Source organism: Miniopterus schreibersii, assembly GCF_964146895.1.
Source record: "Miniopterus schreibersii genome assembly, chromosome: 1".
NCBI lineage: Eukaryota > Metazoa > Chordata > Mammalia > Chiroptera > Miniopteridae > Miniopterus > Miniopterus schreibersii.
Window position 1 is genome coordinate 7,149,855 of NC_138101.1, and position 27,681 is coordinate 7,177,535.

Here is a 27,681-nt window from a genome sequence, read left to right on the forward strand (position 1 = left end):
TCATTCCCCTTCCAGAGAGCCTGGGACAGGGAAAAGACCACTGCGCTAGAAGTCACAGGGCCGGGTTCAAGGCTCTGCCCACTCCTCCGGAGCTGTGACTCTAAGCCACTCATTTCACAACTCTGAGCTCTAAGAAAACTGGGATAATAATTTTTACCCTGCCTTCCCCAGAAGGCTATTGTGAGCATGAAAAGAAACCATGTACATGAGCTAAAAATAAATAAATGTTCATTATAAAAAGATAATCCAATAATATAGATGCATTCCAGGCTCCAAACCCAATCCTACCGATTCCTCAGGTGTAGTCACTCACTACTGACACTTGGATATGTATCTTGTCAAACTGCCTTCTATGTTTTTACACAACTATAAATGTGTATCAAATATTACTTCACATACTAGAAATAGCAGTATTCAGACATAATCAGCCTTCTAAATACTTGAAAGACTAAAAGAGAAAATTCAGTGAGTACTTATTTCCATTAATAATAGCCCTTCAGTCAATCTGAAGCTATATTGGTCGAGCCATGTTTGTTCACTAAACTGCAGTAGCTGGAAACTCTTCTAATGGCTCTTTTCCTTCAGGGCCCAACTGCCTACGTGCTAACTCTGGAGCAAAGTCACTACTTACTATGGAATCCCTGCAGTGGACATTTTTATGGACAATTTGATACATTCTGTCCCTTAAAAACTGTAGGCTGTTTAATAGGTCCCGATAATGTAAGTATTAACATCTCCTCTTAAATATGGTTGGTGGACTGTTGCTTTATTTTTTAATTGACCTACCGACTTAAATAATTATGTATCCAAAGAGCTTATATAAACATCCACATACACCATTTATTTTATTTTAGCCTCACCCGAGGATGTTTATTGACTTTAGAGACAGGAAGTGAGAGAGAGAGAGAAACGTCAATCAGTTGTCTCCCGTATGCACCCGACCGGAAATATGCAACCTAGGTATGTTCCCCGACCAGGAATCAAACCCACCACCTTTTTGTGTACAAGACATTGCTCCAACCAACTGAGCCACACCAGCCAGGGCTATTTATATACCATTTAAAGAAATGTACTGTCAGGCACAGTCACACAACTGTCCTAAATAAGCTATTGTTGGATTAGTCACCTGCCCTGCAAAGAAGCAGAATGAAGTTAAAGAAGTAATATGGGATTAGAGTCAGAGGACCCAAGTTTGTGTCCTGCCCGTCCTGTTTACTCTTCCAAAATATCTTACAGTGCCTAACGCATGCTGCTTTGAGTTATCACCTGAGAAAATTGAGTTTCTTTTTTTTTTGAGATTTCCAGGTACCACTAGATGCTTCTGGTTGCATCCAGTTTGCGGGCCTCTTAATGATGGAGAATACTGTATAAAGTGGGGATCTGCCTCTCCACACATACATGCACACACGCACATGCATATACATCTAACACTATACGTACATGCACACCCACACACACACGCATATATATCTAACACCGTATGTGCTAATTTGGTCCTGTCTTTTTTAGATCTGGTTTAATATTCAACGATACGATTCCCCACTAAGGATAAATTTTGATGTCACCAAGCCCAAGCTATGGAAATCTTTCTTTTCAAGAAGCCTTCCATACCCTGGCCTTTCCAGCGTTCAGGTATAATTCTTTTAATAACAAGTAAATGTAGACAAAGAAAGTGAAGAATTTGAAGTCACTGTACTAGGTAGCCAGATATCTTTTTCACCCTTAATTCTACTCCTAGATATTTTGTCTAAAATAATATGTTTTCAAACTTAGTTGAGCCCAACTCACAATAAGAAACATACCGCATGTCATGAACCAGTACACACCTGTGAAAGAAAACGTTTTGATATAAGGAGTCCCGTGACATAAAAAGTATCATGAAGTTTATTCTACATAATTTTTTAAATTCTGGTGTCAACTCACAAAATTAATTTTATAGCATGATCCTCCATAAAATTAATATGGGGGGTCCTGGTAATAGATTGTTAAGCAGTAAGCATGAGAGTTGTTGACTGCCACTTTTGTTTGAGAGCTAGAATTGTATGTGTATGCTTGGGTGTGTAATATAAAATGTGTTTTTTACTATGATCAAACCTTAAAAAAAAAAAAGGTTTAATAAACCTTGTCCTAGGGAAATTCTCCTACGTGTGCAAGGTGACATATACAAGACTATTCATAGCAATGATGTTTTCAAAAGTCTAAGAATTAGAACAGCATGGGCATAAATTATGGTACATAATGGAGTATTTTATAGTTGTTACACAAATGAATTAATAGTAATTAATTTTAGTTAAGCACTCTAAAAATGTGTTTGCTATTTCTAAATATACTGTTAAGAGAGAAAAAGCGAGTTGCATATTCACAGTATAAAATGATTACATAGTTTAGAGAACATACAACACAGTATATTGTTAAGGGATATGTATGTCTGTAATAAAATCATAAACGCACTTTATTAACTTGCCTATGTCCACTTTAATTTAAATATCATAGGGGCAGAAGCTTTTATTCAAAGCTACATGCCCATCACCTGACACAGAGTAGGTACTTTATGTATGTATCACAGAAGTGCTAGAAAACAAATCCAGGTCATGGTTACTTCTGTGATGAGAGAGAAGGGAAACCGAGGGAGAACTGTAAGTTACCGGTGATGTCTTACTTAGGACGGGCATGGGCACACTGGCTTCGGGCATGCCCCTCTCCGTGTCTGGCTGGGAGTCTAAGATGCCACAGCTTTAGAAAAGGGTGCAGGAGAGGGTGCAGAGCTATTCAAATCAGGTGCACGGGGCCCCTAGAATTCTGAACTCTTCCTCTCTCACAGCCGGAAGAGCTTGTTTACCAGCGTACCGACAAGGAGGCCGCAGCCGAGCTACAAGACAGGTCAGTGAAACCATCACTTCACGTGGACTATCCCAGGAGTATAATTCCACACTAGCTGATTCTCAGCCTGGAGCAACGTGAAATCATTTGGGCAATTAAATTTTAATCCATGTTTACAGACTTCAAGCACAGATGTGGTCTCTAAATCCCGTGGCTCAAAAGGAGACTTGAGCATCAGCATGGAGTGGGACAAGCAGACGTGAACTCCGCAGTGCTAGGATTGGAGTTCAACACCGTGTTTATGGGTCTTGTTCAGGCAGATCATAATCCTCAGCTTGTATGCCTCCTTTGTCCAATTAGTGGCTTACAGAGCTTCAGCCAGTTTATAAACCTAAACTATGGCAGAGGCTTGTAAGAACCTATTTGAGTCCCTATAATCCTCATAATCCTGCAAAACAGAACCACTTCTCCCAGTTTCACAAATGTGGAAATGGGCTCAGAGAGGTCCACGTCCTTGTTAAGGATTGGGGTGCTGGAGCCCTGCCAGATCGTTGTGATCCAGATCCTGTGCGCCCTCTCCACTGTACCAAGCTCTCTGAGGAGCAGCACGCCAAATTACACAGACTGAACGTGGCCCGGTTTAAGGTACTACTACTAGGAAACACCAATTCACTCAATTTCAAATTCAAATAAAGCCTTATTTGGGATTCCCACCTAGAATTAATTGCCAAGAAATTCTTTATCTCTTCTAATAGTTTCAGGACACTGTTGGTTAGACTCATATCATCTGTTTCTCTAACACTGATGAGAAGTGCAAGGCAATTCTTGCTCAGCCCATCCTGAAACCCAACACAGAGACCGTGTTATGTGCTAAGAGGAAGGGATCCCAGAGCACTGAGCCATAGGACGCTGGTGGGGTCCCTACACCCAAGTGTCTGGTTAGGGACGCACAAGTGGCTTTAGAGCTAGCAGGGCCTCAACTCAAATCCCAGCTCCCCTGCCATCATCATTTATCCTATCTCACTGTCCCCTCACAGGCAAAATTGGGGCAATATCACCCAACCTCATAGGGTTACTGTTAGGATTAAATAAAAATGTATAAAAAGCCCTAGCACAGTATCTAGTGAATAAAGGCTCAGTAAGTAGTAGCTGTTTCCTTTCATTCCATGTTTAAGCTCCCCATCCTCTGGATGCAACACTCATCATATTAACTATAAAGTAGGATATCAAAACTTAAGTTGCAATGATGATGGATATTTTAAAGGCAGTTTTAAGGCAATTTACAAAAATAATCCTCATGAATAGAAGGCACAGGAAGCAATACGCGCCATTCACAGCCTATTGGAAACTCTCGGCAAAAACCCACCCTGTATGCCCAGGTCTAATTGGTCTGTACGTATGTTACCGGTAAACAAAGTGATAAAACATTTCGTGATAAATCTTTTGCTGACTGTATTGAATTTAGCTACTCCCCTTATTCAGTGCTCCCTTTTGTGTTCCAGTTCAAGAATCTGTTATGGCCCTTAGGATATCATATACTTTCCATCACAGGTCTGTTTCCCATCCCAACCATATACAGCCCTTAAGGGTGGGATCACTTGTGTTAATTTCTAGCTCGTATTAGGTACCAACTACGCCCAGTGAATGACAACTCCGCAGACAAAAATGTGGCTATGTAATCACCTGAATCTCCACTGCACTCAAACTGAATTTTTGTCTAAAACGGAAGTCAAAGCAGCAAAAAATGAAGTTTATTTTTTATAAACAGGATTGAAAAAATACTAAAAGAAAAAATCATGGACTGGCGGCCACGGCACCTGACGCGGTGGAACAGGTACTGCACCTCCACACTGCGCCACTTCCTGCCCCTGCTGGAGAAGAGCCGAGGAGAGGAGGTAGAGGAGGACCACCGAGCGGAGCTGCTGAGACAGCTGGGGGACTACAGGGTAAGCCACGAGGCCCTCAACTGCGTCTGTGCATTTCCATGTTTCAAATGGGAAATTGTCCCGTAATGGGTTTTTGGCATCAAATTCCTACAATGGCCCATCAAATGAGTGGATAAAAAAGCTGTAGGACATTTACACAATGGAATACTACTCGGCCGCAAAAAAAAGGAGGAAATTTTACCTTTTGCAACAGCATGAACAGGCCTACAGGTATTATGCCAAGTGAAATAAGCTGGTCAGAGAAAGACAAGTACCATATGATTTCACTTACATGTGGAATCTAATGAACAAAATAAACTAACAAAATAGAAACAGACTAATAGACACAGGCGACTGACAGCTGTCGGAGGGGAGAGGGTTTGGGGGGCTGGATGAAAACGGTGAAGGGATTAAGCAGGACAAATTGGTAGTTGCAGAAGAGCCACAAAGATGTGGATTGCAGCGTGGAAATATAGGCAGTAACATCAAGATAAACGGGTATGGGGCCAGGCGGGTGATTGGGGCAGCGGGGAGACCACTCTGTGGAGTGCAGTTTTCTGGCCACTATGCTGTGTATCTGCAGCTGGTGTAGAATGGTATTCAATGAAGACTGTAATTGAACAATAAAAATAAATCCTACTTTCTCTGCAAAGTATATAGATAAAGTAGTGCAGACTAAAAGATGTCCCTAAAAGTTTAAATCTCAGTAATTAACCTATCATTAAATAGCAGAATACCTCTTTAAAATGAAAACACCAATTTTTATAAGATGATCCTATAAAAAGTAATTTATAAAATACATTGCAAGTATTAAATAAAAGCATGTGGCTGATTCAACTGTGCATAAAGATGAAACCAACCACTCTCAATCAGGTTTCTTAAAAGGATATGATTTTATACTAATTGCTTTTCACTGCTAAGAACAATTCTCATTAATAGACAGTATATCCTCTCTACTGCCTATTGGTAGTGCTGAGTGTTCACAGCTGGCCAGTAAAACCTTGCAAGCAGTCTCAAAACAGTTCTCCTTGTTAGACAAACAGTGTGAAGTTGGACATTTAATTCTATTCACTGACTTAAATGTATCCTTGAACTTTTAAGGCCAGGTTTTCAGCCAGATGTTCTCAAGTAACAGAAAACTTAGTCCAAACATCCTTGAGCAATAGAAATAAGTTACTGGCTTGTTTAAATAAAAGAGGCGAGTACGTATCAGGGCTTTTCTGCAAGTCTGCTTCCTCCAAGTGATGCTATCTTCCTCAAACTGGCTTCTCCAGTGGCAGCAAATGGCTGGAAAGTTCCAGACAGGATTCCCACCTATTGACAACATGCATACACACTGCCAAAGCAGGAGAGCCTGACTGCCATTATTCCTAGCAAAGTTCCACTTTGATCACGTGCCCATCCCTGTGGCCAGGGGGATAGAATGCAATGATTACCTTAACCTGGGCCCTGAAATAACATGGGTCACTGTGCAAACTAGGGGCTATAGGTAAGAGGGAAGGGAACAACGGAGGGTGACTAACAGGTGTCTTATACACCAGGTCAGTATGCTTGCAACTAACAAACAAAAAAATATCTAGAGCCACTCCTTTTTCTGTATTGCTAGTATACAGCTGAACAGAAAGACAGAACTAAATAAATGACTTTGAGATCCGGAAGGAAGGCTTATTAAGAATTGCATAGATGAAGAAAAAAATAAAATCTTTAAGCTTCACTAATGTCTACAAATCTTGTTTTCTCCCTCCAGTTCTCTGGATTTCCCCTCCACATGCCCTACTCTGAATTGAAGCCTTTAATTGAAGCTGTGTATAGCACTGGAGTACACAATATTGATGTTCCTAATGTTGAATTTGCTTTAGCTGTATATATCCACCCATATCCCAAAAACGTTCTGTCTGTTTGGATCTATGTTGCCTCCCTTATACGTAACAGGTAATTTTTTTCACTCCATACTTTTTATATGATGTAAAACTGTAATTAGGATATGAGAATAGTTTTAATACTGATCAGTCGCATCGGAAGAAAATATTTGCAAATGAAATAAAAATTTCAAACAGTGCCAAAAAAGTATTATTTAGTAGTCAGCCTAGTTTCTGCTGCTTTGACCTAAACTCAGAAACTACCAGTTTCCTTACACCGAGCTTTATCCTGCCATACTTTTGTATTGCTGACCTCCTACTTGGAATGCCTTCTCTGCCTGTCCAGCAGAGTATCAATCATACCTTTAAAACCCGGTAAAACAACTCAACTTTTCTGCGGGGAGGAGGCACAACATTGCACTATACAATTATTTTTAATGCTGAATAAGACCATATCCTACAGAAATACCAAGCAACTAGATATATGCATTCCCATGCACATATATACAAACACACATACACCCACTGATTGAAGCACTATAGTATTTTTAGAGGGGAAAAGGGAATATTTTTAAATATGTAACAAAAGGGAAGTAGTTTAAAAAATTAAGCCATTGCTATGGACTGAAAGTTTGTGCCCCCCACCCCCACCCCCAGCTCCTATTCTGAAGTGTTATTTTGATACCTTTGTAAATGGTATCTGGAGATGGGGCCCTTTGGGAGCTAACTGGGTCATGAGGGTAGAGCCCTTAAGACGGGATTAGTGCCCTGATAAGAGACAGGAGAGAGCTTGCTTCCTCTCTCTAGGCCGTGTGGATACGTGAAGATGGCTGTCTGCAAACCAGACTGAGAGCCCTCACCAGGAGCCAGATCAGCCAGCACTCTGACCACGTACTTCCCAGCCTCCAGAACTGTGAGCAAGGTTGCCTAAGCCATTCAATCTATGGCACTGCCATAGCAGCCCAGACATGAGGACCGAAGTGCAGGTACCATACGAAGCAGTTACAGAGGATCAAATGTATGTGCTGGCAAGGGAAGGAAGGTGTGCCCAGGAGAGACCCATAAAGCAGGATTTCTCAGCAGCAGCGCCGCTGACATTTCAGCCACGTAAATGCTGCTGGTGCAGGCTGCCGTGTGCATTGCAGGATGTTTAGCTGCTTCTCCCCACTCCACTAGTTACATCCTTCCCCTCTGCCAAATGACAACCAAGGACGTTTCCAGACACTGCCTCATATCCTTTATGATATAAATCACCTCCAGCTGTGAACAACTAATGTACCTGGAATAGGACCTCACTTCAAAACAAAACAAAGACAGAGGGAGCAAATAAAGGAAAACCTTCCCCTTTATATTCCCTTGTGCCTTCCTATCAAACTGTTAAAATAATGTTTCTACACGCCTCTGATACCGACATGAACTCTTAAGGGGAGAGGTCCAGGACTGGCCCCTAACAGTCATTATCAGTGTAACAGAGACAGAATGGCACAGTGGGTAAGAGAATGAACTCTAGAGAAAGCCGAGCTCGCCACTTCCTAGCTGGGAATCCACGGACATGTTCCTTAACCTGTTACTGATTTTTCCCCACATAAAAATGGTGATGGTTACATTGCCTACTTCATCACATCGTTGTCATGATTAAACAAGTCAGTACACGGAAAGTACCGCTGAACCTCAAAAAACACAGGGGCTGGGGCACAAGCTCCCCCCCAAAAAAATCTGCATATAACTTTTGACTCCCAAAAACCTTAGTGTCCCTCAGTATCCACAGGGGGACTGGTTCTAGGACACTCCCACAAATACCGAAATCCAGATGTCCAAGTCCCCTATATAAGATGGCGTACATCAATGCATACAATGGGCTCTCTACATCCACAGACGCCCAACTGCGGATCAAAACAGTCAAATATTTATTGAAAAACTCCATGTATGTGGACCCTCACAGTGGAAACCCAAGCTGTTCAAGGATCAACTGTACTTAGGACCCTGCCCAGCACTGAGCACCTGATGTCAGGAACCACAAGGTGCTTTACATTAACCATTGCCTTGTATTCTAAGAATGAAGTTTCAATAGTTTGTGAAATCAATCACAAAACCCAAGATAAATTTAAACCAAGTATATATAGTGTAACATTAAATATTAACCATCCTCTTAATAATGGAACAGCAATAATGTATGAAAACTAAATGCAAATTACGCTGTCTCCCCCATGCAACTGGACGGAAGGTGGAGAGTAGAAAACATTTCCACATGATGAGTACTGACTTGAAGTCAGTGTGGTTCAAGCTTGCCAAGTCCTACTTAATTGTTCGCTAACATCAACCGGCACAGGGCAAAGCAAAAGGGAGGCACCTCAATTACCGCCAATCCCTAGGGAAATGAGCTGCTCAAATTAATTAATTTAAAAGAATAACATTTAGAACCAAGTCCTGAAACACCATTTAATCATGATTTTTTTTTACATAAGTATTTTCATAATTTCCACCCAGAATATTATGCTGTTGTATGATTTCACGGGAGATAAAAGTGAGTCCTCCCTTGGCGACCTGGGCATGGTTCTAGATGAGTAATTTTACCATGCAGTTTATGGAAGTACAGAGAAGACCAAGTACAGAGTTGGGTGGCATTCACCACAGAAAAATTCTTGTTGTTTTCTTGAAATAGTCCCTGATGTCAGCTTTTCCAATAAACTTGATTAAACATTTAGAGAAATAAAAATGTTAACTATAAGACAGTCAACCTTACAAAATGAAACCTCCGACCCTGTAAGTGTTCCGTAAGCTCAGGTTTCCTTTCGAGTTCTCTAAGGGATCGAGAAGCAGTTCCTCCCCCAGGGCTTAGGCCAGCCTTTAGAGGACAAGGCGGTGCAAGCAGTACCACAAAGACGTAACTGCTTAAGTTGAAGAGCTGCAAACTCAAAAAGAAAGATGGTCCCAATTCAGTCACTCGACATCCACCCTCGAGAGCTGGTCTTCCCTCAGAGAGTAAACTCAAATGTTAGTGAAATGTAAAAGCATGCGTGAGTTACCCTTATTTATATGCCCATCAAATGATTCTTCTTTCATCTTTAAAAAGCTCTAAGACCAAGTTTTCTCTTAGGCTGAACTGAAACCTGTTTACCTATCGTTTCTATCTCTCCTCCTATCCCCCAATAAACTAAACAATACCTGGGAACACAAGTTACAGGACCGCAAGACCACTTCCTCTTCCGCAGCCTCGCACGTATTTTGATGGCATGCCACTCACTATTCTCTTCCTCGTGACATAAAATTATATACAGCATTATCAAAAATTGGCTCAGTATGCACCTTTCTGGACAGGAGGTCTCCATTCCCATTATCTTTTCACACAGCAATGAAGATAAGCTTACAAATTCCAATTTTGACTACTGCATAATTAATTTTTAAAAAGTCAGCTCAACAAAATTAGGTGTCTGTCTAAAACTGTTTATCAAGGTCAGGATTTCATGGGGGCTAAAATATTTAGTCCTATTTTACACTAAAGTAAACCTGCATTGAGATGATAAAGTCAAAACACGAAAGACATTACTTGGTAAAGTCCTCAAAGTAGATTTTATTTATACATTTCTTCAAATGATTGTGGAATTTTTAAAAATCCCTCCCAAATTTGACAATTTAGGGACACAGTGGTAGGAACCAGGGTTCTTTGAAGCAAATACAAATAAATTGGTGCTTTGCGAGCTCACTGAGCTACTGCCAAGTAGCCAATTTATTCTATAATCTTAAAGAATCTTATATGTGGGTGTGTCTGAATTGGCCCTCTGAGAATTGTTCAAGTAAAAGAAACATTATGGAGAACAGGCTGGTTTCCAAAACGTGCAGTCTTTGAAAATAAAACTTCAGAAGTGTATGTTTGAAAAGATCTGCAAAGCTTGGTACAGTGTTTATATAGAAAGAGAACCAATAACCCCCACTGACTTTAAAACTCAAAATAATCTAAAAAATACTTTAAATGGCAAGGCATTAGTGACATTATTTTCAAAGCATTCAATTTAAAAGAAATCTGATAAAACTGTTCTCATCCTCATGAAAAGACCTAATCTCTTTCTAAAACAAAAATATGATTTGTAAGAGAAACAACACTGTACAATTCACTGGTAAGTTTTAAGATTTCTGAGGCCGTAAGGAATGGGACCAAAGTAAGTCACACTCAAAAAGGGATGGTTAACACAAGAAATGTGCTACAAGTAAAGTGCATGAAAGGAAGCCTGCTCAGCTAAATGAAGTAGACAAATGTCAGAAGTCAAGGGTCATTCGCCAGAGCGGCAGCAGGCTCGAAAACCACACTGCAAATTCTGGCATCCGCTGGCGGTATCAGCATGAGGACCTGTATAAAAACAGAAAAGTGTGAAAGGAGGAATTTCTTTGGGATCACATAAAAATAATCTTGCTTTTATGAAAGAGCTTAGAACACTGATATATATATATATTTTTTTTACCAGCAATGCATTTGTAACATAGAAGTAAAATCTCACAATTAGTGTATAAAAATTTATTCAGACACAAAAATTGTCAATAGCTTGACTTCAACTAATATATCCTTCATGGTCCAAAAGCTAAATGAAAAAAGAAGGAAAATAATATTTTGGCAACATTCTTACAAAATAAAAATCTAAGAATAAAAGGAGATAACCCACAGCAAGACTGACAGGGCCCGGCCGGGCACGGCTCAGCGGTTGAGCATCCACCTAGGATCCAGGCAATCGGGGTTCAATTCCCAGTCAGGGCACATGCCCCGGTTGTGGGCTTGATCAATGATTCTCTCATCATTGATGTTTCTATCTCTCTCTCCCCCTCTCCTTTCCTCTCTCTGAAATCAATAAAGATATATTAAAAATTTTTTAAAAATAAAAAAGACTGACAGGTTAGCTTAACAGATTTCTTATACTCTGAACATCCTTCCGAAAACTATCATTAAGGCAAAAACAGCCTTATCTGTAATAGATCAGCTAAAGAATCCAATATTGAGCAATTACAATAAACATTATATTCAGAATTTTAAAAAACTACAGAGACATAGGCTTAACATGTTTGTCATATTTTTATAACATCTGCAGTCAAAATAAATCATATGTAGTGTTAAGTGAAATAATCTTCCAGAATTAAGTATAGAGTGGTTAACTAACTAAACATATCAAGACATAATAAAAAAATGTGATTCAGTTACAAAGTACAGTAATAATACTTGTGGAATAGCTGATATTTTATCCCAGTCACATTATGCTACCCAGAAACTAGATAAAAGACCATTAGGGAACATAGCTGTGAATTTTAAAATGTGGAAAAGAGATATCATGGCACATAGTTAAATGTCAATTACTTTGAATAAGTTTTCAGAAAGGCAGGCAAATGTGGAAAAAGATGTTTTAACTGTACAGAAGCCTTTCAGTGCACCTGCACCATGAACAAAGAAAGAGCAGAAAATAGTTCTTTACTCATCAGTCAGAACTAAAAGACTTGCAATTGTGATAAATGTTAAGGATCACACAAAAAGTACATGAAATGTAATTTTATTATAGACTATGTCAAAGGGTTATAATTGAAAAATTGCAGTACTCTGGATTGACATCTAGCTTAACCAGAAATGTACTTTAAATTAGCTTTGTTTCTTAAAAAAGCAACCCATTGTAAAAGGCCACTATGCTAATGCCAACCTAAGAAAATAACTACTCGCAACTGGACATGCATAATACATTTATTTCCCAGAATTTAACTGTTTCTTGTATCCCTGAAATTGCATGTACAAAATACAAAAGGCAAATTTCTTAGTATATACAGTCAATGAAGCATAATGTTCATATACTTCACTACAGAAATGATAATGTATCTTATAAGTAAGAAGAGAAAGTAATGAACTTTACAAACATGTGGAACTGCAACAGCTTATCATTTCATTTACTTTCACTTATGTTTAACTCTGAAACGGAAGTGGTGCCTGGGACATGGGGAGCATGTATGGAAGTGGGCAGTGGTATATGAAAGAGACTGGCCATAGGTTTACAACTACTGAAGCCAGTGATACACAAACATTCATTACATTAGTCCATATTCATAGGTTTAAATGTTTCCACAATAAATATAAAACCAAATTACCACAAGCTCATTTTTTATTTTAAAATGAGAAGTTGAGTGTGTCAAATATTTAAAATTCACAAAGTAGCATTTTTGTTAAGATTATTTTCCCTTAAAATAAGACACAAGGTTAGTCATCTTAACCAAAATCAAAGTATAATTTCTTAGTGCACATTATCAGGTATTTATTATCAGAAATGCCCTGATAAGAAGCCTATGGTTTCACACCCTTCTCCCACTGTCAACCTTTGACCTGGTTTTCCCTTTGAATACATTTTCAGCTTTTATATTTTCAACACCACCCAACCCTCCATGCCACCCCATCTTGCCTTACCTCACCACCACCACCACCACCCCAATGAACTCCGTGCCTACCAATCACCCGGTGACTTTCTTCAAGACCCAACCCCCTGTTCACTACCATGGCCCTGCCCTGACACTTAGAAATTGAGGTGAAATGCTTGAACTGGTAGCTTGTGCAAAAACGTATTATCCTTTAAAGATATTGATTATCTTTTTCTCAGTATGTAATTCTACTCCAAATTTTTTAAACAGGAGAAATAAGAGGAAAGAGACATGGAGACGTCATATAAATTCTCCAAACTAAAATTCCCTAAAATACTTCAAAATGTCTTTAGAGTAAATTCATCAGTGGCCAGAAAAAAATCATAAACAATGACTGAAAGCAATGAAAAGTGAGGTATGCTACTGGTTTTCAAGGGAGAAAACAAAGGGGAGCCTTCAAAGGAGCCAGTTGGATGAAAGAAGCTAAAGATCCCTCTTTCCAAATACCACAGTTTTTTACCATCTGCCACAAAAGAGAGGGGCCCAGCATCCTCAGTCTCCACTCTGGCCACCTGGGCTACTCTTTGCTCTCAAAAGCTAATGGATGGTAGTAGGGATAATAGTGAAAGAAAAGAACACATGCCCTCTATTAGGTAGACAGAAACCCAATCCTGCTGCCTGTCAGCTTCTCATTATTCATGACAAAACAACATTCTTGCTCACACTTATGTAAAATGTGCTCCCTCCCTCAAACAGTCATCACTAGAATGTCTGCATTTCAATGGGATTCTAAGTGAACAGAGTAAACAGGGGGAATTAATATGCCAGTATTTTCAATGTGAAAGTAGAAAGCCTATGGGTACTTAAACAATAACTGCAACGGTAACTGCAATCCCATCATAAGGTCAATGACAGAGCAGGTGTCTGATCCTAATAATCCATCCCAGTGATGTCATCCATGAAGGGACTGTATGCTGTTGATGGCCTAGGGCAAAGCAAAAGTGAAGACAACCACTATCTTTAACTTGGGTTAGTCTCATATTGTAGAAAATGGGAGAGTGACAATTTCCAAAGCCTGGAAATCATAAGCAATGTTAAGAGTAAAACCGTTAAGCATCAGAGGGCTGTTCAGAAAAGGGAATAAATGGACAACAGAAAAAAAGAGGCAGCATTGGGAAAAAAATATGACTAAATATGTTAGCTATAGTTATTCACTCAAATTTTTTATTATTGAATGATTTGTTTTTCCTTGACATTAAGCATCTTACTTATTATGCTGTATATCTGCACTTACCTGAACTTACCTTTAATTCCTCTTTAACTTAAATTAGAAACATAAGAGAGCAAATCATCTGAGACTGTCACCTCCAAAACTATAAGCTAATCTATCTTAACTCATAAATTACACATATACTGAAATGCAAATAAGTACAAAAAGTTTATTTCTTATCATTGTTCAGAGCTCTAAAACTATGCAATTCCATTTAACACTTGTTAAAAGAAGGCTAAGAAGCCTTCTTTTATATTTAAATCTTAATTTGTCAAATAACAAATTTAAATGTCATGAAGAATCATTCAGAAGAATAAAAAATGGCATTTTATATCGACATTTAGTACAATGTCTTCCTCACAGTAGATATTGTTTAAATATTAGATTACTGAATTACCTTCTGCAAAACCTCTGCCAGAGCTTAGGAAACAGATCATTCTGCTTTACTTATCACTTATTATTTAGATAATGAATATTGTTAATCAGTACTTACTTCTTTTAGTTAGTAACCTGTAGTTAACTATGTAAACTTTCTTTTGACAAAACACATTTTTCGTTAAATGTTACTCTCAAATATTTAAAACATAATTTGTCACCTAAGTATACTTACTATTTTAAGACCATGTATAAAGCATATTAACTACTTTCAAAAATAATTAAAATGATAATAAAAAGGGAGGCCCCCTAAGCAGTCACTATTTACTGTATAAGTTTGAGCTGCAGTGAAAAGTACTGGATGAATCGTGTCATCCTGCAAAACTGGATGCAATGCAAGTGTATCCTAACACTTTCTAGGCTGTCCATGTCTTTTTAAGAAAAAGATTGTATCAGAGCAATTGGCTGGTACTCTGGAATACAAGTAACATGACCAGTTCACCCATAAGCGTTAAAGGGTTTCCATTTCCCCACATCATGCTTTAGGAAGCTGTAAAGGAGGCTTACTACTGGATTACACAAGCACTGTCAATTCCTTCAATGTCTTTCAAAGTCAGGTATCTTCATTAAAGTTCATTTATTGAAAATTATCACTCACATGAAAAAAATCTAAAATTCAATAAAAGGAATATAGCAGCTCCTCTGGAACACTTTATAATTTATGTATTCAAAACCAGTTAAGAGGAAAAGAATTCTAACATCCTAACAAAGTACAAAAGTTTTTTAAGTATTTTATCCCATCATGTAAATTATTTCAAAAGACTTAAAAAATTATGCACACAAAACAAGTAGGCAGATCATAAAAATGAACTGAGACGAATCTCCCCTACCCCATAATGTCTATATACCCAAAATAAATACAACAAATTCGGTTGTGAGATTTATTCCCACAAGCATAACCTATGCTAAAATCATTCTGGACAATTCAAGTGCAACATACATATATTTTTCTTATAAAAATAACTGCTTACTGGTTACTTTTCACAATGTGTCCTATTAAGCCTTAGGAAGTACAATACTACACCTATAATAACATAACTGTACATTAAAAAAAAAATCTCCCTTCTCTGGGGACAGCATGGATGGACCTGGAAAGTATTATACTAAGTGAAATAAGTCAGTCAGAGAGGGACAAGTAGCACATGATCGCACTTATATGTGGAATACAATGAACAAAATAAACTGATGAACAAAGTGGATCCAGAGACATAGAAGCATGGAACAGACTGAGGGATGTCAGAGGGAAAGCAGGGGTGGAGGAGTGGGTGGGGAGATATTAATCAAAGAACTTACATGTTTATATGGGTAACCTATGGACACAGACAATGGTATGGGAAAGGCCTGGGGGGGGGTGGATGTGGGGTGGAGGGGATCAATGGGGGGAAAAAGGGGAAATCTGTAATACTTTCAACAATAAAGATAAATTTTTTAAAAATCTCCCTTCTCAAACTCACTGCATCTATGCAAAAAGCAAGTCCTTCACTATAGTGATCAGACTGTTTTTAACAGTGCACCTAGCAGGTCAACTGAAATTTTAGATGTTCATTTCACATTCCTTGATTATACACCAAAGGCGACAAAGGGCAAAGAAATGCTCCAAGTTAGTGTTGCTATTTTGAGACATGAAAGATCATCTCCTGCATCACCAATGTGATGCCAGAAATAAGAGAGCTGCTATCTCCTGTCTCTTCATATATATTTTAAGGAAAATCTAATCTCTGAGAAACAGCAAATTTGCTGACTTCTCTGCCTACTGGTAGTAATTAAAGAAGAGACCACTCCTCTAGGCTTCCTGGCTCCTGTCCATCGTTGTGCTTGAGAAAAACTCAGTTGATCTTCCCATCATCTTAAGATGAATCAGGCTCAGACGACAGTATGTGGTGTAAAAAAACAAGTGCACGGTATAATCTGAACCATCTAAATGTTTCCATTTATAAATACAGAAAGTTGAAATGCTTACTAATAATTGGAGAGCAGCTTTTTATGCATCTGGGAATTTCAGTCTCTACCAGTGACTATCAAATGCTCAAAAGGGCACTGGCTATACTTTGCAAAAGCACATGGAAGAGGCCCATGGAAGGGTAGGGATAGGTGTAAAAATCAAGACATGTTTATCTGATGATTGTTAAAAGTAGGTTCAGGAATCAGTCTTCAAAATGCTTTAAGAATTTTAGTCATCTCTAAAGCACCTCAGCCACTTCCCTCACCCTCCTCACTCTTCCATGATTTGTTTGGAACCAGACCCAGAATTCCTGAGGAGTTCACATGACCAAAGTCCTCCTTTCCTACTGCATTTTATAAAGCTGTCCCACTAGAAAACTGAGTCTGTCATGCCTGAGATATCAATGTATCCAGAACATCAACACATCCACATTGTTAATGAGCGCTATGTCACTCTAGAGGAACTGCCCAAAACTTTATAAGAATTTTAGTATTTCTACAACTTGCCACTTTGAAATGACTGAACTACTACGTATCTCAAAAATATGGCAGAATGGATATCTGAAATATCTATAAAACACTTTTAGAGGAGCTAATTAATAAAAATGTGATTTTTAAAAATTTTTATCAAACATAAAGGACTAAATCTGAAAGTAAAACAGTTTGGTAATTAGGAATCTAGAAAACTAAATAGAAACCCTAAGAATAACCCGAATTGTTAAAATTTTAAAAAATCAATTCCTTCAAAATTATCTCATTGGTAAAAGGCATTACCGTTAATGTTGTCACAGTAGTAAAAGTATTCATCGTTTAGAGAAGGACATGCTGAAACCAAATCCTGCAGGCCGGCACCAGTCACCGTAAGACAACCAGAGAGATTAAGGTGCTCCAAATAAGGCAGCCCTCCTCCCAGAGTCAAAACCCTGTAAGAGAAGCAATCCAGCAATTAGAATATGTTCATCTATGAAAACTTCTTTATTCCATTCCAATGGCCCACTGGAACACTATCAATAAACCTTTCAATTTGGTAATGAGAAAATCTAAAAATCACCATAAAACATGATAACTAACCTCATCTTTAGGCAGGAATATATTTGATTGTGTAAGGACAGAGTGTTTATATATAATTGAAATAAGTTGGTTATCAAAGTAGGCTGTTTTAAGTTCTGTTAACTGTATCCCCAAGGTAACAACCAAGAAAATAACTTTTTAAAAATACAGAAAAGGGGAAAAAAGGGAATCAAATGGTACATTATACACATAATTTTAAATGTAAATCAAACACTTCTACTAAAAGGCAGAGATTAGCAGACTGGATTAAAAAAACATGATGCATCTACATGTACTATCTATAAGAGACTTCACTTCAGATACAAAGACACAAAGAGGTTAAATGTAAAAGTATGAGAAAACATATTCCAGTGGCCATACTACTGCTGAACAACAGAGACCGTAAACTTAAATTTAAAAAAAGGTTACAAGAGACAAAGAAGATTATATATTGATATAAGGTTCACTACACCAAGAAGATAAAACAATTATAAACATATACATATGTAATAACAGTGTCCCAAAATATAGGAAACAAAATTTGACAAAATTGAAGGGAAAAAGAGGCAGTTCTACAAAAACAGTTGGAGACTTCAATACCAGACAAACGGTCAATAGGAAAGCACAGAAAACCATAGAACTTGAACAGCACAACCAATTAGAAAGACAGAATACTCCATCCAAGAACAGCAGAAGATACATTCTCTTTCTAAGAAAGGCCACGTTAAGCCACAAAACAAGTTTTAATAAATTTAAAAAGGTTAAACTCATACAAAATATAAATATTTTCTGATCACACTGGAATCAAACTACAAATCATTAACAGAAAGAAAACTGGAAACTCACTAATAGGTAGACACTAAACAATATACTATTAAGCAACCAATGGGCCAAAAAAAAAGTCTCACACACATAAAACTAAAGATGGATAAAAAAAAAAACACAACAAATCAAAGCTGCTGGAATACAGCAAACACAGGGCAGACAGCAAGCTTCACAGCTGTAAACACTGACACTAAAAACAAAGATCTGAAATCAATAACCTAACTCCCCATAACAAATTAGGAGAAGAGCACACTAAACCAAAAGCTAGAAAAGAAAGAAGTAACAAAGACTAGAGCAAACATTTTTTTAAAATAAAGAATACAAAAATAATAGAGAAAAATCAATGAGACCAAAACTTGGTTCTTTGAAAAGTTCAACAAAACTGAGAAGCATTTTGCTAGACTGTCTAAGAAAGAAAGAAAGAGACTCAAATGATCAAAGTTGAAAATGGGAGCTGGGACACCACTACCACTCATAGAAAAAGAAAGGACTATAAAACAGTAGCATAAACAACTGTATGCCAACAAACTGTGTAACCTGGATGAAATGGTCAAATTCCCTAAAGACACAGAAAGTACCAAACTGAATGGAAAAAAAAAGAAAATCAGAATAGACCTATGTAACAAGTAAGGAGATTGATTTAGTAATCAAAAACCTCCCAACCAAGAAGCCAAAATCAGATGGCTTCACTGGTGAATACTATTAAACATTTAAAGGACAATTAAAAATAATACTATGGTATCCAATGGGTACTAGATTTACCGGGTGATCACTTGGTAAGGTATACATATGTAAATGTCTAATCACTATGTTGTACACCTGAAACTAATATAATATTGTATGTCAACTGTAATTGAAAAATTTAAATAATTTTTAAAAATCTTTCTCAAACTCTTCCAAAACACTAGAGAAAGAAGACTTCATACTCATTCTATAAGGCCAGTGTTACCCTGATACCAAAGTGAGACAAAGGCACCAGAGAAAGAGACTACAAGCCAAATTCCTTATAAAAATAAATGCAAAAATCCTCAATAAACACTAGCAAACTGAATCCAGGAGCATATTAAAAGGATTAAACACCATGACCAAATGGATTTTATCCCAGGAATGCAAGGGTGGTTCAACATATGAAAATCAATCACCTTTTTACACCATAACATACCATGTTAACAGAATGAAGTAGGGGGGCACATAATTATTTCAACTGATGCAGAAAAAGCATTTAACAAAATCAAATGCCCTTTCATGATAAAAACACTCAGTAAACTAGGACCAGAAAAGAAGTTCCTCCACATGATAAAGGCCATATATGGAAAATGCACATTTAACATACTCCATGGTGAAAGGATGAACACTTTCCCCCCTAAGATTAGGAACAGGATACGGATGCCCACTAAGGACGCTTCCATTTACTACAGTACTGGAAATTCTAGCCAGAGCACTTAAGACTAGAAAAATCAATAAATCAATAAATAACATCCAGATTGGAAAGGGAAAAGTAAAATTATGTGTTTGTATATGACATGACCTCATATGTAGAAAACGCTAAAGAATTCACAGAAACACTAGAGTTAATCAATAAATATGGTAAAGTAGCAGAATACAAAATCAACATGCAAAAATTTCTATATATGAGCAATGAACAATCTGAAAAGAAAATTTTTAAAAAACAATTCCACTTACAATAGCATCAAAGAGATAAAAAATACTTAAGAATGAATTTAACTAAGAAGGCAAAACACTGCTAAAAAAATTAAAGAAATGAAAACAAGGACTCAAATACTTGTATGCTGATGCTCACAGCAGCATTATTCACAACAGCTAAGAGGGAGAAACAAACCAAGGCCCATCAATGAAATCAGAGATGAATGAAAAAACGTGGTGATATTACTCAGCTATAAAAAAGAATGAAGTTCTGATACATGCTACAACATGGATGAACCTTGAATACATTAAGTGAAATAAGCCAGACACAAGGACAAGGATTGTATGTTTCCACTTATATGACATATCTATGATGTATAATGCAAACATATAGTAAAACAGAAGTTACCAGAGACTGGGAGAGATGGGATAATAAGGAGTTACTGTTTGCTAGTTACAGTGTTTCTGTCTTGAGTGATGAAAAAGTTTTGGAAATAGTGGTGAAGGTTACACTTAATGCCACTTAAAGATGGTTTAAATAGTAACCTTTATGTTTATTTTTCCATTATTTTTAAAAGATGCATATAAACCCTGAAGCAAACACTAAATAAATGAGGTACTAGCAAATAGTGCAAATAAAACAGTACTTAATAAATCTAAAAGCAGTCAGGAAACGACAAAACAATAAAGAAAAGATGAAACAAGGGGGAAACAAACAGCAAGACGGCAGGCATAAATCTAACCATATCGCCTAGCCGGTATGGCTCAGCAGTTGAGTATCGATCTATGATCCAGGAGATCGAGGTTTGATTCCCAGTCAGGGAACATGCCAGGGTTTCGGCCTCAACCCCCAGCAGGTGGCGTGAAGAAGGCAGCCAATCGATGACTCTCTCTCATCACTGATATTTCTGTCTCTCTCTCCCTCTCCATTCCTCTCTTTGAAAGCAATAAAATGTATTAAAAAAAATAATAAATTTAAAAGAAAATCTAACCATATCAATAATTCTATTAAATGTAAATGTTCTAAACAGACCAACTAAATAACAGTGTTCAACTGCATAAAAAAAAGACCCAACTACATGCATGCTGTCTGCAAAAATTAAAGAGCAGCTGTCTTCAGTTCAAGAAGAGAAAGAGTAGTTTGTACAAAAACAATAATGGTAATGTGAAGGGTGGCAAAAAAGACTGAGAATTTACATTAAGAGGTATTTTTATTCAATGACAACCAAGATTTATTTTATTTCATTCCTATGAAAACCTTAAAATGTTACATTAGCACTACATACAACACTATCTGTTCCTTATGGCTTCCATTTAGTTTGAAGCTTTAATCTTCAAGCTACATTTTGTACAATACTCTTTTAACAAACCTCATTTAACAAACTTGCCAAAACTCATGCTACTCATCTCTGCGTAAGACATAATGAATAATGCAGAAGGATACACTGAATGCTCCCAACTAGCACTTCTGTTCCCATAAGTTGAGCTCTTCTTTTCCAAGTTGAGCTCTTCTGTTCCCATAAGTTGAGTTGAATACTTAATGAACTATATTTGTTCTCTAACCTGTTGACACCAGTTGTACTTAGTGTTATAACTGGTTAACTGAAATATCTTTTGCTTTTTACTTTATATATATTTTTTAAATTTATCTTTATTGTTGAAAATATTACAGATGTCCTCTTTTCCCCCACTAACCCCTTCCATCCTCCACCCACTGGAAACAGCCCAAGTGCCCATCAGTAGATGAGTGAATAAAAAAGCTGTAGGACATTTAAACCATGGAATACTATGCAGCTGTAAAGAAAAAGGATATCGTACCCTTTGGGACAGTATGGATGCACCTGGAGAATATTATACTAAGCGAAATAAGCCACGCAGAGAAAGACAAATATCCCATGACCTCACATCTGGAATCTAAAGAACATAATAAACTGGTAAACAAAATAGACTGATTCAGTGGCATAGAAGCATGAAAATACTTTTTAAACCAACATGATGAATTCAAAAAAGTTGTTTCTAAATATTAAATTTGTATTTTCTATTTTCTTATTTTTTTTCACAGAAAATGCACACAAAATTACTAATTTCATTCCAATCTCTACTAAAAAAAAAAAAAAATGCTTCCTTTCAAGGCCTTTCCTGACCATCAAATATGAAGTATTCTCAATGTTCTCTAGCCTGTAACCCTACTTTACTTTTCTTCAGAATATTGAGTTTGGTATTATGTTTATTGTCTATTTCTACTAATAGATTATAAACTATGAAAGCATGAAATTTGTTTGGCTCCCTAGTAATGAGAACAGGACAAGTCATATAGTAGGTGCTCAATAAATATCTAAATGAGTAAGAAAGATTCCTTTGAGATAACCTAATTAAAAAGAGACCATTTGTACTCAGATTGCCAAGTTTTTTATTATCTACCAGTCCAAATAATATCACATAAGATAGCTCCTGTGTTTCTCCAATTCCCAAAAGAATTCTGCCCTGAATTCAGAGCCTTATCTCCCGGCATTCCCCAAAACATATCCTTCACTACAACCAAACTGGAATACCAAGTCTCCTCTAAACATTCCCAACCAACTTCAATTTAATCTGCTAGAGAACATACTTAAAAGAAAAGAGAAACTACTAGGTTTTATGCTGGATGAATTTTCACTGTTTAACATGACTGACACCCCATTATTAAAGAGCCTTAGTAAAAAATTCAAGTCTATTAGAAGGCAAAACAGAAAACATGTAATCAATTTCCAAAGACTCATATCAAAGATAATCAATTATTGCACATTATTAATGATGAGAACAACCATAACAAAATAACCTAACAGCAGGTACAACAGTGCTATACTGTGTGTTCAAGTGATCCCCACTGCTTAGAAATGTCTCTTCTCCCACTGCCACCTATCAAAATCCTTCACCTTTCTTCAAGGTTCAATTCAGTGCCACCTCATTACATTTTCTGATCATTTACTTTCTTCTTTGATCCCCACAGAATCTTTATTCAAAATTACTTAACAAATGTACACAAATAATACCCAAGAACAGAAGATGGCATACATATTTTCTTCTCTATTACAAGTAAAAATTCTTATCTTATTGATGTTTACATCCACTAAAGCACTGCGGAAAATATGTTGTAGGCATTTAAGTATTTACTAAACGTTTATGTTCTTCCACATATCACAAAGTATTTGACCTGACCGAAATGAAACTTCATGCTGAAGTTATATTGTTCCAACACTTTAAAAGTAGGACAAATCAGGGTTGACAATTTTGGACAAATAAATCAGGTAAAAGGCATGACACTTGGATTCAAAATGTATATTCCATTTGAGAATGAGAATATGTCCATTTCCCAATACTCTGCAACTGACTACGTACCTGAGACCGTGGTCTGTGATCTGGTAGCACCCAGACAGACTGAGAAACAGAAGTACACGTCCAGTCTCTCCATCAGCTTTTTCCCTCCCAGGGTGTAAGTCTTGTTCCCTAAGCAATCTAGTCCGTAATGCTTTTCCACACAATGCAGAAGACTCTGGGAGAGCTGACATAGTTCTTAGAGCTGTTCCTGTACAACAAAATGAATGACCACAATATGCAAAGGCTGGAGAAGCACAATGCTGCTGCCAACAGACACTAGTCCTTAGTCCAACAATGTCCTTACTGTAACAGCCAGAGGAGGAACTACTCAAGTTGGATGCTGTTTCCATTACACAAAGACTTTCCACATTTCTATGTCTCCATTCTACAGCATCTTCAATATCGGCAAGATCTTCAGCATCTAACATCCACACATAAGGAGAAGTGAAATTCTCAGAAGAAACAGGTTTAGTCCAGGGGTGTTCATTATCTATTTCTTCTCCAATGCCCTTGTTAGTTAAATCTTGCAAACAAGCATATTGATTGGTGGACTGCATGGTAATGTCTTTATTTTTCCATGTAGTCGAAGTAATTTTGCTTGTAGTTTTCAAAAGGCCACTCTGATGAGATGTGAGAACTCCAAGAGCTCTAGATATCTTCTCTAGAGCCACATCTGTGATTTTTTCACATCCAGACAGATCAAGATGCCGAAGGCTCTGGCAGCATCCAAGCCAAGACCAACTATAATTAAGAGGTAACAAGACTATTAATGGATATTATTAAATTCTTCAAAAGCATTTGACTATATGTAAGTAGAAATAAAAGACTTTAAATATAATCAAACATTTACTAAATATATATCATCAGGCACAATTTTAGATGCCAGAGATACAAAAACACAATAAGAGAAATTAGGAACTTAGAGTAGTTAACCTAACTGAAGGGTAGGAAAGGAAAAGACTTAGTTTATTTTACTGAAAAGTAACCAGTAAAGGAAAGGCTGTGTACATGAGAAAAGAGGTAACTAATGATTAATGCAGGAAGATCCAGAAGAAACAAGCTCTAGGAAGTGATAGAGCATTAGCTTTAGCCAGAGAAGGGTACACCGTTCCCCGACATGGGAAGAAAGTGCTGATCTAAATGCGAGGGTAAAAAAAGGAAATTGAGGTAGACTGAGAAGGAAATCGGTAGCATCCAAAGAAATAAAACCTGTGAAGAATGTACCTGGAAGAAAGTGTTACAATTTCAGAATAAATATGAAGACTATAAGAGGGAGCCTTGCCAAACGGTACTTGGGAACAACTAAAATTGAAAACATCTTAAAAACATTAGTGCACAGCAAGGCTCAGAGGCCTAGACACAGTGCAGAATTACAAAAAAGACAGAATGAGCCCAGCCAGTGTGGCTCAGTTGGTTGAGCAATGTCCCATGCACCAAGAGGTCTCTGGTTTGATTCCTTGTCAGGGCACATGCCCAAGTTTCTGGCTCCATCCCCAATAGGGGGCGTGCAAAAGGCAGTTCTCTCTCCCTCTCCCTTCCTCTCTCTGCAATCAATAAAAACATACTAAAAAAAAATGACAGGATGATACAGACTGGAGTTTTGGATCAGCTGGGACCTGACGAGAGGCAAAGAATTGGAGGTGCTATCAAGTTACAGCCATTCATGACTGAGAATTGACAATAAAAAGTAAGAGTCTGATTAAACTACAATTATGCAAATAAGGAACTACAGAACAAGTCTAAGAATTCATAGTTAGAAATCATATTTAAATATAAAAACAACTAACCTGTCAAATGCAGAATCTGAAATGTCAGTTTGGGTAAGGTCCAGGTGCTCCAGATTAGGACAGAGCTCTAAAATCTGCCTAACCTAAGGGGGGGAAAAGTCACTGTGAAGATCTATAAACTTTTAAGAGGCAGATAACTTTTAGTAAATAACATAATCCAGAGGTGTTCAGACATCTGTGCATGTAAAAATCACTTCAAATATGCATTGCCAATGTGTATATTGTGGGCTCAAATCCCAGAGAATCTGTTTTAGTAACTGTGAATTCAGATCCAGGGAATTTACATTTTTAAGGAATACCCAAGGAGATTCTGATGTAGGACATCACAAGATATATTTTTATAAAACAGATTTAATCTCATTTGCCTATCTGACCATGCCTCACATACTATAAAAAATCATATAAAACTGGACTCCATCACTAACATCTGCAAAACTAAACAGTTTAACCTCTCCTAGCCTCTGCACCCTTATCTATAATGTGTGGACAATGATATCTACGTACAAAGATTACTGTGAGACCTGAAATGAAATAATATAAAAATGAGCAGTGTATGCCTACACATGGCAAGGAGCTCTCATGGGTAGTTTTTTGTTCTCCTTAACTAAACTCAGGAATAAGCAAACCAAATTTAGATCACTGCTAGTTTTTGTTAATACCCAAAACAGTGCTACTTTATACATACCATTTTGCTGGAAACTGCAGAGCTGTACGCTAATACTAGAGTTTTTACAGAAGTACCAACATATGGCAGAACATTATGAATTAAGCCATGGAGTAAACGTTTTTCCATTTGTGCAATGCTGATAGCAATCGATTCCTCTGCAGACTCTTCTGTAAAATGAATTCAAAAGTCTAAGAACTTGAAACACTAATTATAATTAGGCTACTCAAGGAATCATCAAATCATTAAATACAAAACACTTTTTGCTATTCTTAAACTCCCTTATGTATGCAAAGCAAGTAAAATAGACAAAGTCTCGCTCTCCAGGCCTTAATATTTAACTGGTCTGGCTTCAACTAAAAAGATGCGAAAGAAGAAAAAAATGGTTTACAATGAGAATTAAGGGAATGTTTTTTTCATATCAAGATAGGCAGCAGAGAAAAATTAAAAATAACTCCAGTTTCAGGCACTGAAAACAGTTTCAGAAAAAAATTTTAATACTTGAAGAATATTAGATCTTCAAGAGAATATAGGACATCAAAGGAAAAACAAGCCATACTAAAAGTGGGATTTGTTATTTTACCTAAATAAAAGGAACACAGAACTGGAAAAGATTTGAAACAAGTCATCCTGGTCATAATGTATCAAGCAAAGTAAAGTACCTTAGGGTTTTTAAGAAGTTAAAAATGAGCATGGCTTTTGCTTTTTGCTTAACAATTTCGGTAGAGCTTGGATGTTTACAACAGGTTGCACTACTGTAACAACAGACAAAACAAAAAAACTACAAACTTCAATTTGACATAAGGAAAAAAAAACACTACACTAAAAAGAATGAACTGATAATTTTATCACCTTTCTCAGGGTCCTATTGTCATTATGCTTACCTGAAGACCTTAAACGTCTCTAAATATAAAACAGTTTAACCAAATAAGTTAAGGAAGTCTCATTTAAAAAACAAAACAACGTAGCTGACGAAAGGAATATAAGAGAAAGAACAATTCTGAATTTGTCACTGATGGTTCCATGTTTACAGGTAATATCCCAAATTCCTCCTTTAGCCAGACATTTTATATACTTATGGATAGAAATGACTTTTGGTTAACCCTATTTATTCTACTATAATTTTATTCACAAATGCTTCTTTTCTCTGTGGCCCTCCCTACCTAAATGTGTACTGTTTACTATGAAATCTTAAAAAAAAACTTAAACATTCTATGAAGAACATTAGCTTCTATACAAGACTGGTAAGGACAGCTAAGCTGAAAAAGTACTAACTTAGATGGTAGATCCAAAGTTTAGCCTTAGATCCACCAAATAACTGAACAGACATACGATCTTAGAAAGGCCTTGCTTTATAGCCTTAATTTTCCCCTTCCAATACACAGGAAAACAACACCTTCACTTTGGCCATCTTCAAGTGTTGAAACAGTTTGGTAAAGCCTTAAAACTCAACATGGATATTACGAATCAATTTTCTAGAACAGATAAATCAAGTCTTCCTTAAGGTGACATCTGCATAAAGGCCTTACCTCCTTGAGGTCTTTGCTCAAATTTCTCAAGCGACCTTAATTATTCACTCTATTTAAAAACATAACTTTTCTCTCTTCCTGGCACTCTTGCCCTTCTTTGTTTTTCTATACAGCAGTAGACACTACCTAATACAGAATATATTTTGCCTGCATTTATTATCTGACTACTCTCTACAAATTTTAAGCTAAACAAGGCCAGA

General features: G+C 37.1%; 2 protein-coding genes across 9 annotated transcripts in view; one reads left to right on the forward strand and one right to left on the reverse strand.

Annotated features, from left to right (window-relative positions):
• CC2D2A (coiled-coil and C2 domain containing 2A) overlaps positions 1-7,530 on the forward strand; it is an 82,472-nt gene extending 74,942 nt beyond the window's left edge. For 4 of the 7 annotated variants that reach the window (XM_081157294.1, XM_081157295.1, XM_081157298.1 and 1 more), the window contains 5 exons: positions 586-720; positions 1,510-1,632; positions 2,822-2,880; positions 4,589-4,766; positions 6,493-6,816. In XM_081157294.1, coding sequence (XP_081013420.1) covers positions 586-720; positions 1,510-1,632; positions 2,822-2,880; positions 4,589-4,766; positions 6,493-6,681 — 684 coding nt within the window. In that variant the 3' untranslated portion in view covers positions 6,682-6,816. Of the gene's footprint in view, positions 1-585; positions 721-1,509; positions 1,633-2,821; positions 2,881-4,588; positions 4,767-6,492; positions 6,817-7,411 lie in introns of those variants that run through there. The other 3 variants (XM_081157297.1, XM_081157299.1, XM_081157293.1) reach the window with 2 other exon arrangements.
• A 2,621-nt stretch (positions 7,531-10,151) lies between these two features.
• The window catches only part of FBXL5 (F-box and leucine rich repeat protein 5), a 36,385-nt gene continuing 18,855 nt past the window's right edge, over positions 10,152-27,681 (reverse strand). Inside the window, exons 7-12 of one of the 2 annotated variants that reach the window (XM_081157367.1) lie at positions 25,974-26,122; positions 25,289-25,371; positions 23,806-24,242; positions 23,523-23,709; positions 17,400-17,548; positions 10,152-10,949 (exon numbers count right to left, since the gene is read on the reverse strand). In XM_081157367.1, the coding sequence (XP_081013493.1) occupies positions 10,873-10,949; positions 17,400-17,548; positions 23,523-23,709; positions 23,806-24,242; positions 25,289-25,371; positions 25,974-26,122 (1,082 nt within the window). In that variant the 3' untranslated portion in view covers positions 10,152-10,872. Of the gene's footprint in view, positions 10,950-17,399; positions 17,549-23,522; positions 24,243-25,288; positions 25,372-25,973; positions 26,123-27,681 lie in introns of both variants that reach the window. The other variant, XM_081157366.1, reaches the window with a different exon arrangement.